This window comes from Paramisgurnus dabryanus, chromosome 7, assembly GCF_030506205.2.
Source record: "Paramisgurnus dabryanus chromosome 7, PD_genome_1.1, whole genome shotgun sequence".
In the NCBI taxonomy this organism is placed as follows: domain Eukaryota; kingdom Metazoa; phylum Chordata; class Actinopteri; order Cypriniformes; family Cobitidae; genus Paramisgurnus; species Paramisgurnus dabryanus.
Genome location: NC_133343.1, coordinates 26,035,770 through 26,051,598, shown reverse-complemented (window position 1 = coordinate 26,051,598; position 15,829 = coordinate 26,035,770). Strand labels below are relative to the sequence as shown.

Here is a 15,829-nt window from a genome sequence, read left to right as displayed (position 1 = left end):
ATGGGCAGTTGAATTAATAAAACATACTTTCAAATTATTCAAAGGACCGAAGTCAATAGGCTTTATGCCCAGCTGCACTACTTCCTGAACTTCAGCCAGATCCTTGTTTCCTGTCTGCCATTATTGGACAAACTGATTAATCCAGGTGTGCCTGACCTCAGTAGTCACAACAACAATAATCAGACACACCTGGATTAATCAGTTTGTCCAATAATGGCAGACAGGAAACAAGGAGCTTGCTGAAGTTCAGGAAGAAGTGCAGCTGGGCATAAAGCCTATTATTCCGCTTATATCACAGACATTTCTCTGATGGTTATTTTAAGGCAATTGACAGGTTAGGTGTGTGTTTTTCGAAAAATAATGCATACCCGTGGAACATTTCTCAACCAATCAGAAGAAAGCATTCAACAGCCCTGTGGTATCGAGCACGATAAGGTTTTGCAAGAGTACAAAATGAATTATAAATTGAAATGTTATAGCAGTTACTCTCCATGCTTTTAAGCTGATTGAGGAAAGTTCCAAGGGTTTGATGTTTGAAAATAATTATTTACAAACTGTCCACAAGGTTGAGTTATATCAGAATGTCAGAAGAGGTGGACGACTTTGATGAAAATACAGCATGCACTTATATGTCTTTGAAACGCTTCGCTCAGAAACACAGCTGGATAGCTGAGAATGATGATGTTTGATTACATTAAATTAAACATCAAACGTCTCCCATTTGAAGGGCACAACTGTATGTAAAACAACCACCATGTACTATATGTGAATCTAAATAAATAAATCTGAATAAAGCTTCTGTCTGTAGAAAGAAATATATCAGTGTATAGTTTTTCTTCTTTCATTGTCCTCACAAAGCAACTTATGATTAGAAATCTTAGGTTTCCTTAATCTATTATATGTTTCCTGATTTTAGGACAATTTTGTACCAGTTAAATTTTAGGGGTACAAAACATTTAACTCTACCTTTAAAGTTTCATAACAGATCCTTAAGGTACAGTAATGTACCCAAAAAATACAACATTTTATTATGTCAAGTACCTGAAAGGTACAAAACATGTAACCCCTCATCAACAAAAAATGTACACAGTCTTAAACCTTTTTCTGACAGTGCAGGGTTTGCATGGGGTATAAATACCATATCTTTAGTAGGCTACAACTACAAAACATATTACTAAAAAACATGATTTGACCATTTTATTTGTCAAATTAACATATTTTTGTGTTAATTTAACTCATAAAACAATTTAATATTATTTAATTTAATTTGTTAAGTTATGTCAACAGGTCAAAACCTAAAATAGTAGGATGAATTGACTTGCAAAACTTTTGTACTTTTTTAGTTCAGTGACATGAATTACACATTACAGTGTATTAAGCCTTAAATGTTTTTGCTATGTTAACTACCCAGACAAAAAATAGAAAATAATTAATATATTATTTTACAATTTGTTTGTGAAAAGTTGCATTCAGGGTTCCCACACCTTAGTTAACTTCCAATTCAAGGACCTTTCAAGGACTTTCCAGGTCCAATACCCTCAAATTCAAGGACTAAAAGGGCACATTTCCAGTGAGAACAAGGTTACATCGTGTCACCTTTTAAGATAAATTGTTAAAGTTCCCTTTCGAGGGAACTCGCGCTGCTTAACTGCAGTGACACTTTGGGGTGTGTCTGAATATGTATATCAAATTTAACCAATGGTGAGGCTTAACTATGAAAGACATGGTGACGCGGGAGCCAGGAAGTATATTGCTATCTGAAATATTGACAAAGATGGCGTTACAGGGACGCAGGAAGTATGGCAAGGGAGACACCGCGTCTCGTTCCCTTCTCAGGCAACAACAGTTACATACGTAACCTGAGACGTTTTCATGTATCAAACACAACTATGCAAAAAGCATTTTTGTATAAATCAACATTAGCATACAGAAGATAAAAGCATTTAAAGCGAACAGTTTAGCACATGTGTTAACAAAAATCTAGAATTTTTATGATATTATCCTACACTACACAGGGAATTATATGGATTTTTTTCCCAGAAAACTTCTTGCATAAAATAGATTCAAGCACTTTCAATGACCTGTATATTTTCAAAAACTTCCCAGGGCCTTGAATTTTTTTTACCCAAATTAACAAATTTTCAAGGATTTCAAGGACCTGTGGGAACCCTGTGCATTTTACCCAGAATGTTTTCTTTAAACCAGAAAAAAATTCAAAGCAATGTTAAACTTTTCAAACAAGATATTCTAACAGTTTTGCGAGTGATTGTTTTAATTTTAATTAGATAAAATGCACACTTTGCACAGTGTCAACTTTTTAAGACCAATGGTTAGATAACAATGAAACGAAGTAGATTTACGCTTTCAATGTAAATCTAATCAACCATACTTCGAATACTTATATCTGATAAAAACAAATCTGCATAAATATACCTAAATACTGAGAATATCCTTTGAATATGTTATAATATGTAAATCAAAGAAACGCATTTATTTAAATCATCTTCTATTGATCACTCATAATCCCTTATTATGGCTTTGTTCAGAACATATTTCCTTCAACAAGGTATAACATTAGAAGAGTAAACATTGTTTAAAAATCAATGCTATATTTGCAAAATCACCTCTGTATAGTGACTGAACAATAATCACATACTAATGACCCTGAGGACTAAACCAAAGTTGTAAAAGGCACATGCTGTTTGTTGTTAAATGTTTGGTCCAAGACGTTGAAGTTTCACTTTTTAAATTCTACATTTTGATTTAATTGAATTGACATTATTGTATGCTTGAGAACTGATGACTATAAGATTGTAGGCTACATAATCAATTTTGAAGAAAAAACATCTGGATAAATGTGAATGCAACCATGCAAATGGAAAATTGCCACCTTGAACAGCAAGGCACAAGATATGACAACTTGAAGACTGGATCATATTGCAGAACAGAAGAAAAGATTGTATTAAATGAGTCCATCTGTTATTTGTTTTCGAGAAAGACGCATTAAGACAAAAAAAGGCTGCATTTGTAGTTTAAAGCTCACGAAAGAGTTTGTTCCTTGAGACGAATTTTAAAACATACATACCATCTCTTGACCCATTATAGCCCTTTATAATACTAAGTTTTCATTACACATGGCACTGTAGAAAACTTGTTGCGAAACAGTGTGTAAACACACTAGATTGCACAATACAAACATGAATCCACCTAGAGGGTCAAAAACAGTATTACAACGGATCAGATCTCAGATCACACTGAATGTTTTCTTGTGTCTTTTCATGAGGAGGACCTTCGCTGGATGGATAAAAACATCCAAACATGGTCCACATCATGTCGTGTCCACAAAAAAAAGAAAAGAATGACTGGTACCGGTGTTCAGTTAATATTCTCACCACTTCCTGTGCAAAAGAAACTTAAGTTTTCAGTTCGCAGACTTGCTGAACCCCACCAGGGGGTTCCTAAAGTGTTGAGGCCTCCAGGGCGCGCACTGACATCAAGACAGCCCCACCATGTGGTCAATCTGCCGCATGTACATGCTCTTTAGCGGAAGACCGAAACGTCGCTCTTCAGAAATCCGTTCACACTATTGAACAAATAAAAATAGAAAACAAAAAGTATTTAACTCTCAGCCAATCACTCTAATGCATTAAAAAAAAAAGGTATGTATTCATTCGTCTAAGTTGAGATAAGAACATAATAAAATATTGAAAAACGGTGGGGTTTTCCTTTAATTAAAAAGTATGTATCAAACAGGTGCTCTTACGTTGCTTGTATTGGCTTTTGGCTCATTTCTGGGCTCTTCACAGGGAACCTGCTCTTCCCAGCTCTTCTGCCTGAATCGCTGATCTATTGGCACTACATGGCCCTCTGTAGTGAAGACGTATTTATAACCAGACTTGTGCAGTGGGTTGTCTTCATCAAAGAGCTGTTGAGGATTGTGAAAATATTAGCATATTATTCTTGATTGTCGCTTTGAAAAAGTACTATAGGTAGCCTATAGACCGTTTCAGCGGTAACAACATAAACAAGCCGCTGTCGCGGTCCGCACGTAACTTCCGGTAAACTCCGCTAATATAAATAACAACAAAGTTCTTTAAACATAGTTTATTTATATAACAAGCAAACAAAACAACACATAGATTACCTAGGAAACCAAAACATTTGTTATTTTCGACGAGGCATTTGTTCAAGAGATCAGTTTAGCAACTAGTCAGACCATTAAAAAAACGAAACCGGAAGTAAGGTTCGGATCCAGACGTGTATCACGTGCGTCCGATGAAACCATCTATAGAAATATACAATGATGAATACAAAATTAAGTGAATACGTATGAGGTTAAATCTTACTAAGCACGTTTGGACACTTTTCATAAGATCTGACTGTGAAACAAATTACTGACCAGGTAAAGGTATTTGCAGGTTTCGCTAAGGAAGAAACTCTCCATGCGATCCTCTTTGGACTTATCCACCACGTGATGGAGCGTAGCATAACCACACCTGAACAGGAGACCAAATTTAGATCTTTGTTTACATTATGATCTGTTTATAATACGAGTAATTCAGTATGCTTAAACCACATACCTGACTTTGGTATTCTTTTCAAGGCTTTCGAGAATGTCCATCCCGACGTGAAGATAAAAAGGGTTCTTGGTAGCCTGCAGCAGAAAAGCGATATTAAAGTATTTCAAGACAATTGGATTTTCCTTAAACCGTAGAATATGTAAGGAACAATTGATGACAGGCTGTTGAATTATTCGAAAAATTAGTGGTGCTGTATTGCCACCTTAGGTGTGCATTATTTTCAAATAGTTCAAAGGACCGGATTCACTTATTCTTATACCATGGTTACCACATACATTGCTCTGGTGGTTATTTTAAGACATTTGACAGGTCAGGTATGCGTTTATCGAAAAATAATGCATACCCGTGGAACATATCTCAACCAATTAGAATAAAAATTCAACAGCCCCATGGTATAAAATGTGATAAATTCACACTAAATAAAACTAAAATAAGTTTGACAACATCATGGGAAGATGCACACGACTGACTATGTCCATGGACCCAATAGTATCTAAAAATTTGGTGATGAGCACAAAGAACTAAAGGAGAATGTAAAAGATTTGTACCTGATAAAGCAGGTACGTTGATTCTACTAGTTCAGGCCTTAAAGGGTAGAAAAGCACATCTGGGGCCTGAAGCTGCCAGTTGTATCGTTCAGGAAGAGCCCCGAAACGCTTCCAGATTGCATAGTAGAAGGCGTGAAGGCAAATGGCGTTTTCAACATCTCCATTCAAAACCTGAGCAAGAGACGAACAAGGTCCCATCAAATTAAAATGGGTGTCAATAAAACTGATCTTAGTAAGTGGCATGATATTGTTGAAACAGCATTCTAATGATGTTTTGAAGGGACATTCCACTTTTTTAAATATACTCATTTTCCAGATCCCCTAGAGTTCAACATTTAATTGGAATCCATTCAGCTGATCTCCGGGTCTGGCGCTGCTGCGCTAATGATATTATGGATGGCTTATGGATAAGAGACCACCTGGGGAAGGCAGGTTGTTGCTGGTAGAGGTGTTAGTGAGACCAGCAGGGGGTGCTCACCCTATGGTCTGTGTGGGTCCTAACACCCCAGTATAGTGACGGGGACACTATACTGTCAAAAAGCACCGTCTTTCGGATGAGACGTTAAACCGAGGTCCTGACTCTCTGTGGTCACTAAAAATCCCAGGATGTCATTCGAAAAAGAGTAGGGGTGTGCCCCGGCATCCTGGCCAAACTTGCCCATTAGCCTAATAATCATCCCCATATCTACTAATTGGCTATTTCACTCGGTCTCCTCTTCACTAAAAAGCTGGTGTATGGTGGGCATTCTGGCACAATATGGCTGCCGTCGCATCATCCAGGTGGATGCTGCACATTGGTGGTGGTTGAGGAGATTCCCCCATTTATATGTAAAGTGCTTTGAGATCAGCTGAATGGATTCCAAAATGCTAAAAATCCCATGTTTAACTCTAGGGGAGCTGGAAAATTAGTATTTAAAAAAAAAATGGGGAATGGCCCTTTAATAAGCTGCAGCCCCCCAGCTTATCAAAATTACCCACCACAAATATATTTTTGCACAGCACGTTTTTTTACTACCTCGCTCTCACATGACAGATCCTGTACACAAACACGTGGCATCAGTTTGCCCTCTCCATTGTGACTCTGAACACTTTTTTAAACTTTGATGGGGAAGGAACCCATATCGTGTGGCATTTATTTGTGCAGAGCCGCACGCTTTGCACGTGGCTCCGCATCCGAAAATGATCAACCTGACCGCATATTAGTTACACATTATTCATCCATCCCCCCGGTGAATGTGCTGCCACAAATAAACTGTAAGTCTGTGGGAAATACTGCTGCCAATGTAGGCATCACTCCTAGTTATAAGTTTTTTGTGTTAACCTAGAAACCAAGGTTATATAAAGACAGTAGAGAGATTCAGACCTGTAGTCCTGGGAAAAACGCCTGCAGGGAGTCAATCCATGTGTTCATGATCTGTCCGTTAAACATGTTCACATTTACATACAGAGGTGGGTCGCCCTCTCCTTCATTGCATGCCTCCCTTCTGTTAAAAGTAAAAAAAACATACACACTTACAATCAAGACGCTAACAAAGCCAAAACAAAAGTTAAGCTACAACTAAGCTATGGCACAGTTCAGCACCCAAAAAGTACCCACATCGGTAAGTTTATTTTAAATGTATTTCCTTGCAATGCACTCATTGGCTGCAAATCATGCGAACATAACCACACATCCCAGAAGACATGGGTTGTCTGCAGGTGTTTAGAAACACAAAACAAGCTAACTTCCTTGGTTTATGAGAGCTTTAACTACAACCGCAATTACATTCACACACACACATTTACAATCACCCTCTTCTCAGGTGGCTCTGAATGCTCTCGTAAGCCGCAGTGAACATCTTGTAGTCTTCATTCTCTCCAAACAAGATGTAAGACTTGAGAAGATACTCATAAAACGAATCCATGCCGGCACCAAGACCACTCTGCTTCCCAACCCACTGGCCAGTTTGAATGTTCACCACATTCCCTATAAGATAAGTAAAACTATCGCTCAGACAAACATAAATCAAGCAAATCTGACAAAACTAAACAATAAAAATGAAAACTTTTATTTTGTTTTAGGAGTACAAACCTCAATTATGGAGGACAAACAGACTTACCCAGCAATCCAGTTTCATTGCTTCTTAAGTCCCACAAGGCTTTAACAGCCCGCCGGGCGACCCATTCAAATGTAGAGTCGCCAACTAGACGGCTCAGTATGCCAAACTCGACAAGCAGCGAGCCCGCTCCTGCAGTACAGGTCTCATTGATGCTGTCAGGTGGGACGCCCTTCTTTAAATTCACCTATAACAAATGAAAGATACACATTAAAATCATTGCAGTTATGTCACAAACAAATCATTCGAAATGAGCCACCATCTCAAGTAATATATGAGGAGGCCTCACCCTGGGGTAGGGGATGCCTGTGCTAGTGTTCTCAAATGCAGGCAGCAGTCGCACAGCCAGGTCATGTGCAAGATGAAGAAGTTCATTGTCATAGTCCTTCAGTTCAATGTCACCAAACGGCTGACGAGGGTCAGTGAGCAGAATGTGGGATGAGATTAAACTGCCAAGGATTCTGTAGAGAAAACAGAGACAATACATTTAAAGTCATGTAAATAATAAAATATGATGGATAGAGTTGATACCCTCTGATATTAAACAAGCAAAACCATGCCCTGGACCACAAAACCCTTCATTATGGAGGACCACAAGAGTCATGCAAAATGTAATAAAGAACTTCAATATTTAATAACTACCTGGACAATAAAAATAGCAATTAATAGATTTGTTTAAAAATGCATTAATTAATCTATAAATAAATAGACAAAGTTACAAAAAAATCATTATGTAACATTTTATTAGGCAATAAAAAGTGAGATTATAAAAATAACGTAGAAATGAAATATTAATCCATTAATAAATACAATATAAAACACTCAATAAGTTCATCATTTTAAATTGCATTTATAAATTCCTAATTAAATAATGGATTTTCAAAATGTATTTCAAAAAGAAATTTAAAAAGAGAAATAAATAACTGGATTTATAAATTGAACTACAAATACAGGTTTAAATTAGGCATTTAAAAGGGCATTTCCGTTTAACATTTCTGTTTTCATTTTCCCGATGGTTCTCCTTATTTTTTTCGCTATTCGATTTGCTTTTCGTTTTAGCCTCTCTATTTAGCTTTTCCGTGACTCTTTGGGTCCTCATCCGAGATCTATAAATCTGCGCATGATGTACAATCAGAGCCAATCAGTGAGCTTGTTACATCCACCTGGCCATAGCTAATTTTCATTTCTCATTTGACCATTTGCAAGGACCCAAAAAGTCACGGAAAAGCTAAATAGAGATTTATAAATCCGGTTATTTATTTCTTTTTTAAATTTCTTTTTGAAATACATTTTGAAATTCCATTATTTAATTAGGAATTTATAAATGCAATTTAAAATGATGAACTTGTTGAGTGTTTTATGTTGTTTTTGTAAATTTTTATATTACTTTGAACTATTTATTAATGGATTAATATTTAATTTCCACGTTATTTTTATAATCTCACTTTTTATTGCCTATTAAATGTTACATAAAGATTTTTTGTAACTTTGTCTATTTATTTATAGATTAAATAATGCATTTTTAAACAAATCTATTAATTGCTATTTTTATTGTCCAGGTAGTTATTAAATATTGAAGTTCTTTATTACATTTTGCGTGACTCTTGTGGTCCTCCATACTTCATAGGGGTCAGATTCTAGGATAGGATATTATTTGGCCAAGATACAGGCATTAGAAAATCTGGAATCCGAGGGTGCAAAAAATCAAATATTGAGAAAATCACATTTAATGGGGACATTTCACCAGACTTTTTTAAGATGTCAAATAAATCTTTGGTGTCCCCAGAGTACGTATGTGAAGTTTTAGCTCAAAATTCCATATAGGTAATTTATTATAGCATGGTAAATTGACACTTTGTAGGTATGGGCAAAAATAAACGTAAAACTGCCAGACAAGCTGCTGTGTGAACGCAAACATGTCCTGTAAATCTTCTGGAATAGTTGCCAGAAAGAGGACCTAGTAAGATACACGGAAAACCCTCTGTGTGAACAAGAAGCCGAAACAATGCCGTAATATGTGTGTCGTAGTGAGGATGCGCGCGTCATCACAACAAAAGTTATGGTTCAGCTCTTTAAAACGAGAGAATTACATGTATATCAATATTCATGACGAGAAATGTCAGCAAACGAGATTGAAGCGGTTATCAGGAAATAATAAATGAGACGCATAAACAATGACGCGCGTTCCGTAGTGAGGACGCGTGTGTCGGGGCATGAAGTCAGTTCAACTCTTTAAAATTAGGGATTTAACGTTACATGGAGATGAACATTCAAGACAAGAAATGTCAGCAAACTGGACTGAAGCAGATATCAGGTAAGTTAGCTACCGTGCTGAAGCAGAGATTATTCAGCAGCATAAAAGAATATCGCTGAGATCATTCACCAGCATAGAACGGCGCGTCACAAAAATGGAGGTTTTTGGGAAGAGAAATAATAAATAATATGCAAACTTCAGACGCTATGTAGAAGATAGGGCAGGACTTTAAACAGATCACGTGTCTTTCCGGGACCTTGCATGCCAGCAAATCATTGGCAGTGTGAAAGAAAAAAATTAAAAAAATCAAACGATCCCAAAAGTCCAGGATGCATTTTCTGTGTATTTTCCGGAATGTCTGGGCGAAAAGGGCTTAAATGGCAGTGCCGTGGTTGGATGGTGCAGATTAAGTGGCGGTATTATTCCCTTCTGACATCACAAGGGGAGACAAATTTTATTGACCTATTTTTTCACATGCTTGCAGAGAATGGTTTACCAAAACTAAGTGGGTTGACCTTTTTCACATTTTCTAGGTTGATACAAGCCCAATTATAGCCCTTAAATATGGAAAAAAACTAATATTCATAATATGTCCCTTTTAAAGTTGTCCAAATTAAGTCCCTAGCAACTGCATCCACTCAAAAATTTTAAAGGAAATTTACAAATATCTTCATGGAACATGATCTTCACTTAAACATGCCGACATTTTTTTTTTAGGACTTCAGTTTATTCAGCTTATTAATTCATTTACTTCCAGTCTTTGTGCTAAGCTAGGCTAGCGGTGGGTGCGTCAGACAGAGTTACGGGACGCACGGAGATGAAAAGGGTATGTGTGGACTTATCTAACTCTGGGGATACAGTGAATAAGCTAAAGTTCCAAAAAGTCAGCGTGTTTCTTTAATATCCTAATGATTTTTGACATAAAAGATATAATAATTTTGACCCATACATTGTATTGTGGGCTATTGCTACAAATATACCCTCGCGACTGGAGTCCAGACTCGCATTTTAAAATCTTCACAGTCGGGGTGTTGACATACTATGAATTGTCATTCTAATTGATTCGAATTAAAGAGAATGAACTGTACCTAATGTTGGCCTCGAAGACTTGTACGGTGGAGTCCTTGTCAAAGGAGACCGTATCAATAACCAGCTTGACTGCTCGGTGGAATTCGGTCACATTTCCAAGAACCTGTTTGGAAAACAATTGGTTAACAAAAGCCCCATAAATGCATTCATTTTTCTGAAATGGACTACTGAATTATGCTATTAATAGAAGTCCTGAGATTAAAAATGTCGACACTTATATTTACTTTTACGCAGATGCTTATATCTGAAGCACACATTTTTTTTATCAGTATGTAGCGTGTTATCCGAGTTCAAACCCATGACCTTATGCGCTGCTAACAAAATGCTCTACCACTGAGCTATACAGGAGTCAATTCAAGTCAAATTTAAATCGGTGTTGTCCATGTCCAACTTTGTGGAGATTAATAAAAGACATTTTCGCACCACGTTAACACAATGGCCAACTTACCAACAGTGTATCAAGAGCATCAATGAGAGTCAGAGAGTAGTTTCCAAGGACATCGTTGATGTTGATATTTGACCTAGCAGAAATACAAAAATGTCCTCAGGTTAGTGATTTGCATGCTGATATTACAGCCAATATCATGTATCATCCCACGGGATACTAAAGCCAAAATCTGTGGTGTTGAGCACTAAAGATCTCTTATCCACAGACCTTGGAAAAAAAACAAATGGTTTCCATGCATGCCAGCTTTTATCATAGGAGTTATGTAAAAACATGATTTGCCACATTCTTTAGTTGTAAACCAGTAATGTCATCCACTTTCACAGAATTTAACCAGTGTGTACCCAATATAAGCCTATGAATAAAGAAAGTCTGGAGGATTATATATTCATATTGACCAAAAATGCACTGTATTGTGAAAAACACAGGTTTTATCTTATGAGGTAACGTTACTGTGTGTGTACATGACAACCAACTTGTGAGGATATTTTACCGGTAAATAAAAATACTTTTTTTTATCTTTTATCGTGCACTTGTTTCTGTAAAAGTCAGGGAATAGAAAACATCAACAGACTGATATAAAATCTATAAAACTGACATGTATGTGTTTAACATACAGGTAAGCAGATAAGTAAAGTCAATAACTTACGGGTTAAGCACGTCAGGCCCTCGACCTTCACAAGCTATAGGGTTGAGTTCATCCTCAGGAAATGCAAACTTCATGTAGTTATCATATCCAAAATAAAACATATCCCTCGCCATCCCCCTCATCTTGACTTTGAGCGCGTCAGGGAACGAGCTGTACTTTTTATCGTACTCATCTCTGGCATCCCGAAGAAAACTAAGATAAAATTTCTTTGGTGAATCGCCGCTTATCTTGGAGCAGGTCTTCGGTTGCGGGTTTCTGTCCTCGTACATGTGTTGCGACCAGGCGGTGGGTTTGGTCGTGGCTTGGTCTGCATTCTGGAGAAGTTCAATTTTATGCAAGCTGAACGTGAATTTTATGGGGAAGTCGAAGCCCCAGCTGGGACCCAGTCCGAATATTAGCCACAGGGCGCAACTCACAACCAACCTCAAAACGAGAAGGCCCACGACTATTGACCTCCATTGCATCTTTGCGTGCCGTCGGCCTTAAAAGTCATAATTCACTTCAACGTTTCGACTTATCGAAGCGCAAAACCCGACAGTTTACCTTCTGTTTTCGCTTGTTGCACACACTTCCTAACCATAAACCAACCCCTCCCTGATCCTCAACGCTGGTTGGCTGACTGGAGTAAACGTCAGGACGGGGAAGACGAATGATTAATGTGTGTCGTCACTCAAACAGGTGACGCCCATGGCAGGCGCAGTTTCTGAGCCAATGAGAAAACCACAAGTGTGATGAGCCTTATAAATTTGCATGCAATAGTGTACATTAGTCTTATCTTTAAAGTTTACTTTAGTAGTGCTACTACTACTAATAATAATAATAAAAAAATATTAAAAATGTATTTAAAAAATGAAAACAAGTTGTTATTATAATTTTAACAGTATCAGATTTTGATACAAGCACAGCAGTGGTTCTCAAACTTTTTTAGTGTGCATGGTGCACCCCTACATGGACCCCAAAGAAAATATGTGACAAAACATTGTCAAATAAAAAATTTGAATTTGAACAAAACAAAACCTATTAAGTTAAAACAATGTAGTGCTGTTGGTTTAATTGCAAAGAATTTATGACAAATTAATTTATTTAAAATAATATCATAGAACCACTGAAGTAGAGTCAAACACTTGACAACTGTTTGTATTAAATGATTTCAAATATCTTTTGCCAGTTTTCATTAATGAATAGATGAATAGATTATAAAACCACAAAAAACTTTAGTTGTGCGTTTCAAAATTATATATAGCAATAGAAATTAATAGGAGAAATAAAGAGGTTCATGGTGCATTACCACTTAGCTGTGTTGAATGTATGCTGTCACAAGAAAACAATAGCCTGGTTTCACAGAAAAGGCTTAGCTAAAGCCAGGACTAGGCCTTAGTTAATAAGATGTATAAGCATCCGTTATAATCATACCTTAGAAAAAGACATTACTGGAGTGTATCTTAATACAAATCAATGGCGCAGGCATTCTGATCTGTCAGTGCAAGTTATTTTCAGTTGAGACAGCTTAAACAGGTGTCTTAGTCTAGGACTAGTCTTAAAGAAAAACACCACCGTTTTTCAATATTTTACTATGTTCTTACCTCAACTTAGACGAATTAATACATACCTATCTTTATTCAATGCATGCACTTAATCTTTGAACAGCGTGTCGTGAATGTGTTAGCATTTAGCCTAGCCCCGTTCATTCCTTAGGATCCAAACATGGTGAATTTAGTAGCCGCCAAACACTTCCATGCTTTCCATATTTAAAGACTGTTACATGAGTAGTTACACGAGTAAGTATGATGGCACAAAATAAAACCTGGCGATTTAAAAAAAAAAACTGTATTGTATGGCGGACATGGGCGTCGGAACCATTATACGTGGGTGGGACAGGACCCACCCACTTTTTAAGACCAATGATAATGGACCCACCCACTTTTTCTGTACTTTAGCGCATTTGTCTGTTCACTTATCAATGCGCAGTTAGTCAAAATCCATTCCACTAAAGCAGGAATCCCCAACCTTTGCTTTTTACACCGCGGACCGTTTCAGCTTTTTAAAAAAAGTCGCGGAGGGAGGTGCTGCTGAGTTGCTGTTCAAACAAAGTGCTGAAAAACCTCCTTTGCGAAATGAATAACGTTTAAAACGGAGGTAAAGGTCAAACATCCATGCATTAGGAAAATTAATAACTGCTTTATTTATAGTATATTTTCTATAGACGTGTAAAACCATATTATGGCGAATTATTTTACTTTCACTGTTTCACGAGTTTGCCTGCCTATTTAGTCTTAATAATTAACGGTAAACGAACTCTTGCTGTTTTTAAAGGCAGCTCGAACATTAGGTCGACTCGAGCCCCAAGTTCAAGAAACAGAAGAAAAAAAACGGAGGAGATGAGGAGGAGAGATATGAATTGCGGAGGCACGGAGACGTTAAGGTTTAGCATATGCTTTTATTGATAATAATTGACACAGCACTAAATGTGGTCCCTTTCAAACCGTTAAAAGTATAGGCTACTCGTTAAAATATTATTACTGCAGTAAAATAGTTTATTTTGATTAAAATTATCCAGCGATCGTGGCACCATAAAGTTTTTTTTTACAGAAGCCTGCAATTACTTTTCATGCGATTATAACGTCTTCACGTATTAACATTATTTGCGAGGTACATTTGCAAATGATTCATAAAGTCATACCTCTGCAGTTGTTTAATCGATTGTGTTTTAGAAGTACATATATGCTCAAACTCTTATGACAGCATGTTCCAGACGGATACCATTAAATATATTGATCTAATTTCCAGAATCTCACATTTATATTTCTCTAAGAGAGAGAAAGAGAGACTGGGTATAACAAATAAAAAGGTATACAAAAATTGTAACAGTTACCTTCATTCGTTTTTCTTACCTTTTATTTCCTCAAAATAAAAAAGAAACATTGTAGCCTACTGTCAGCAGAGTAGAGAAAAAAAATTTCACACAGAAAAATAAATGAAATATGACATCTGTCATTATTTGCAAAATTTTCAAAGGGCTATTACCAGAATTCTGACCGCAATACTGTATTTTATTTAATAAACACAAATGTTCAGGTTAATTAAAAGGAAACATGAAAATTGCATCTATTGCAGTAAATGTATTTTCGGGAGGGGGGGGTGTTGACGTGGGGACCCACCCACTTTTCATTTGCTTCCGACGCCCATGATGGCGGAAGAACATTTCGTTTGCAGCACTTCTACCTCGGGTTCAGTAATATTGACGGTCAAAGTGCTGCAAACTAAGTGCTCTCCGACATAACAAATCGCCAACTTTTAATTGGGCCACAATACTTAGACGTGTAACTACTCATGTAACAGTCTTTAAATAGGGAAAACATGGAAGTGTTTGGTGGCTTATAAATTCATCTGTTTGGATCCTAAGGAATGAATGGGGCTAGGCTAAATGCTAAAACATTCACAAGGCACTGTACAAAGAATAAGTGCACGCATTGAATAAAGATAGGTATGTATTAATTTACCTAAGTTAAGGTAAGAACATAGTAATTTATTGAAAAATGGTGGTGTTTTCCTTTAAGCACCGTCTGTGAAACCGTGGGAATAACACAATAACTACACTGCCCTATAAAGCCAAAGAGCAGTAACTACGCTTTTGGTCAAAATTTAGTTAATGGTTGAAATGGGCATTGTGAGATCTGTTGTGTCTTGTGACAAAGTCTCCTGGTTTAATTTTGTCCCATTTCAGAGTTACATGTTTGACTGACTGGTGTACAAAACTTTTATTTGTGAATTTTTATTTGGGCATTTTTTTTTTGTTTAGCCTTTGTAGGGCAGTACAGTCTTACAGAGTTTATGGATAAAGGTCAAAGGTAATTGCCCCATGGCACTTTGATATAACACACTAAAGGGTTAACTGGCTTTCCAAACTCAACTTATCTCACACATCTTTTAAGTAAGTGAGATCAGTTGGACATGTTTAAAGTTTGTCTTTCAATAAAATGGTATTTTTCAACTTAAAAAAAAAATCTTTTTTTTGTATTTGTAGGTCATTACTTGCCAAAGACGTACAGATATGCTACAACTTTATTTAAAAATTCAAGATATGATATGAACAGGATGTGTATAATTCCTCAATCACTTCAAGCTCACCTTCACAGCCATAATTTTTGACATAGTAAAAACGATCAAA

General features: G+C 36.7%; 1 protein-coding gene across 1 annotated transcript; it reads right to left on the bottom strand.

The window, feature by feature from the left end:
* Positions 1–2,472: 2,472 nt before the first annotated feature.
* edem1 (ER degradation enhancer, mannosidase alpha-like 1) lies at positions 2,473–12,261 on the bottom strand. Its single transcript, XM_065279831.2, has 12 exons — positions 11,662–12,261; positions 11,016–11,088; positions 10,567–10,670; positions 7,514–7,685; positions 7,228–7,411; positions 6,920–7,094; positions 6,492–6,612; positions 5,129–5,299; positions 4,581–4,654; positions 4,400–4,496; positions 3,764–3,925; positions 2,473–3,583 (listed from the first exon to the last, which is right to left on the bottom strand). The coding sequence occupies exons 1-12, from the start codon at positions 12,123–12,125 to the stop codon at positions 3,494–3,496; spliced, it is 1,887 nt and encodes a 628-aa protein (XP_065135903.2). The 5' UTR covers positions 12,126–12,261; the 3' UTR covers positions 2,473–3,493.
* Between the last annotated feature and the right edge of the window lie 3,568 nt (positions 12,262–15,829).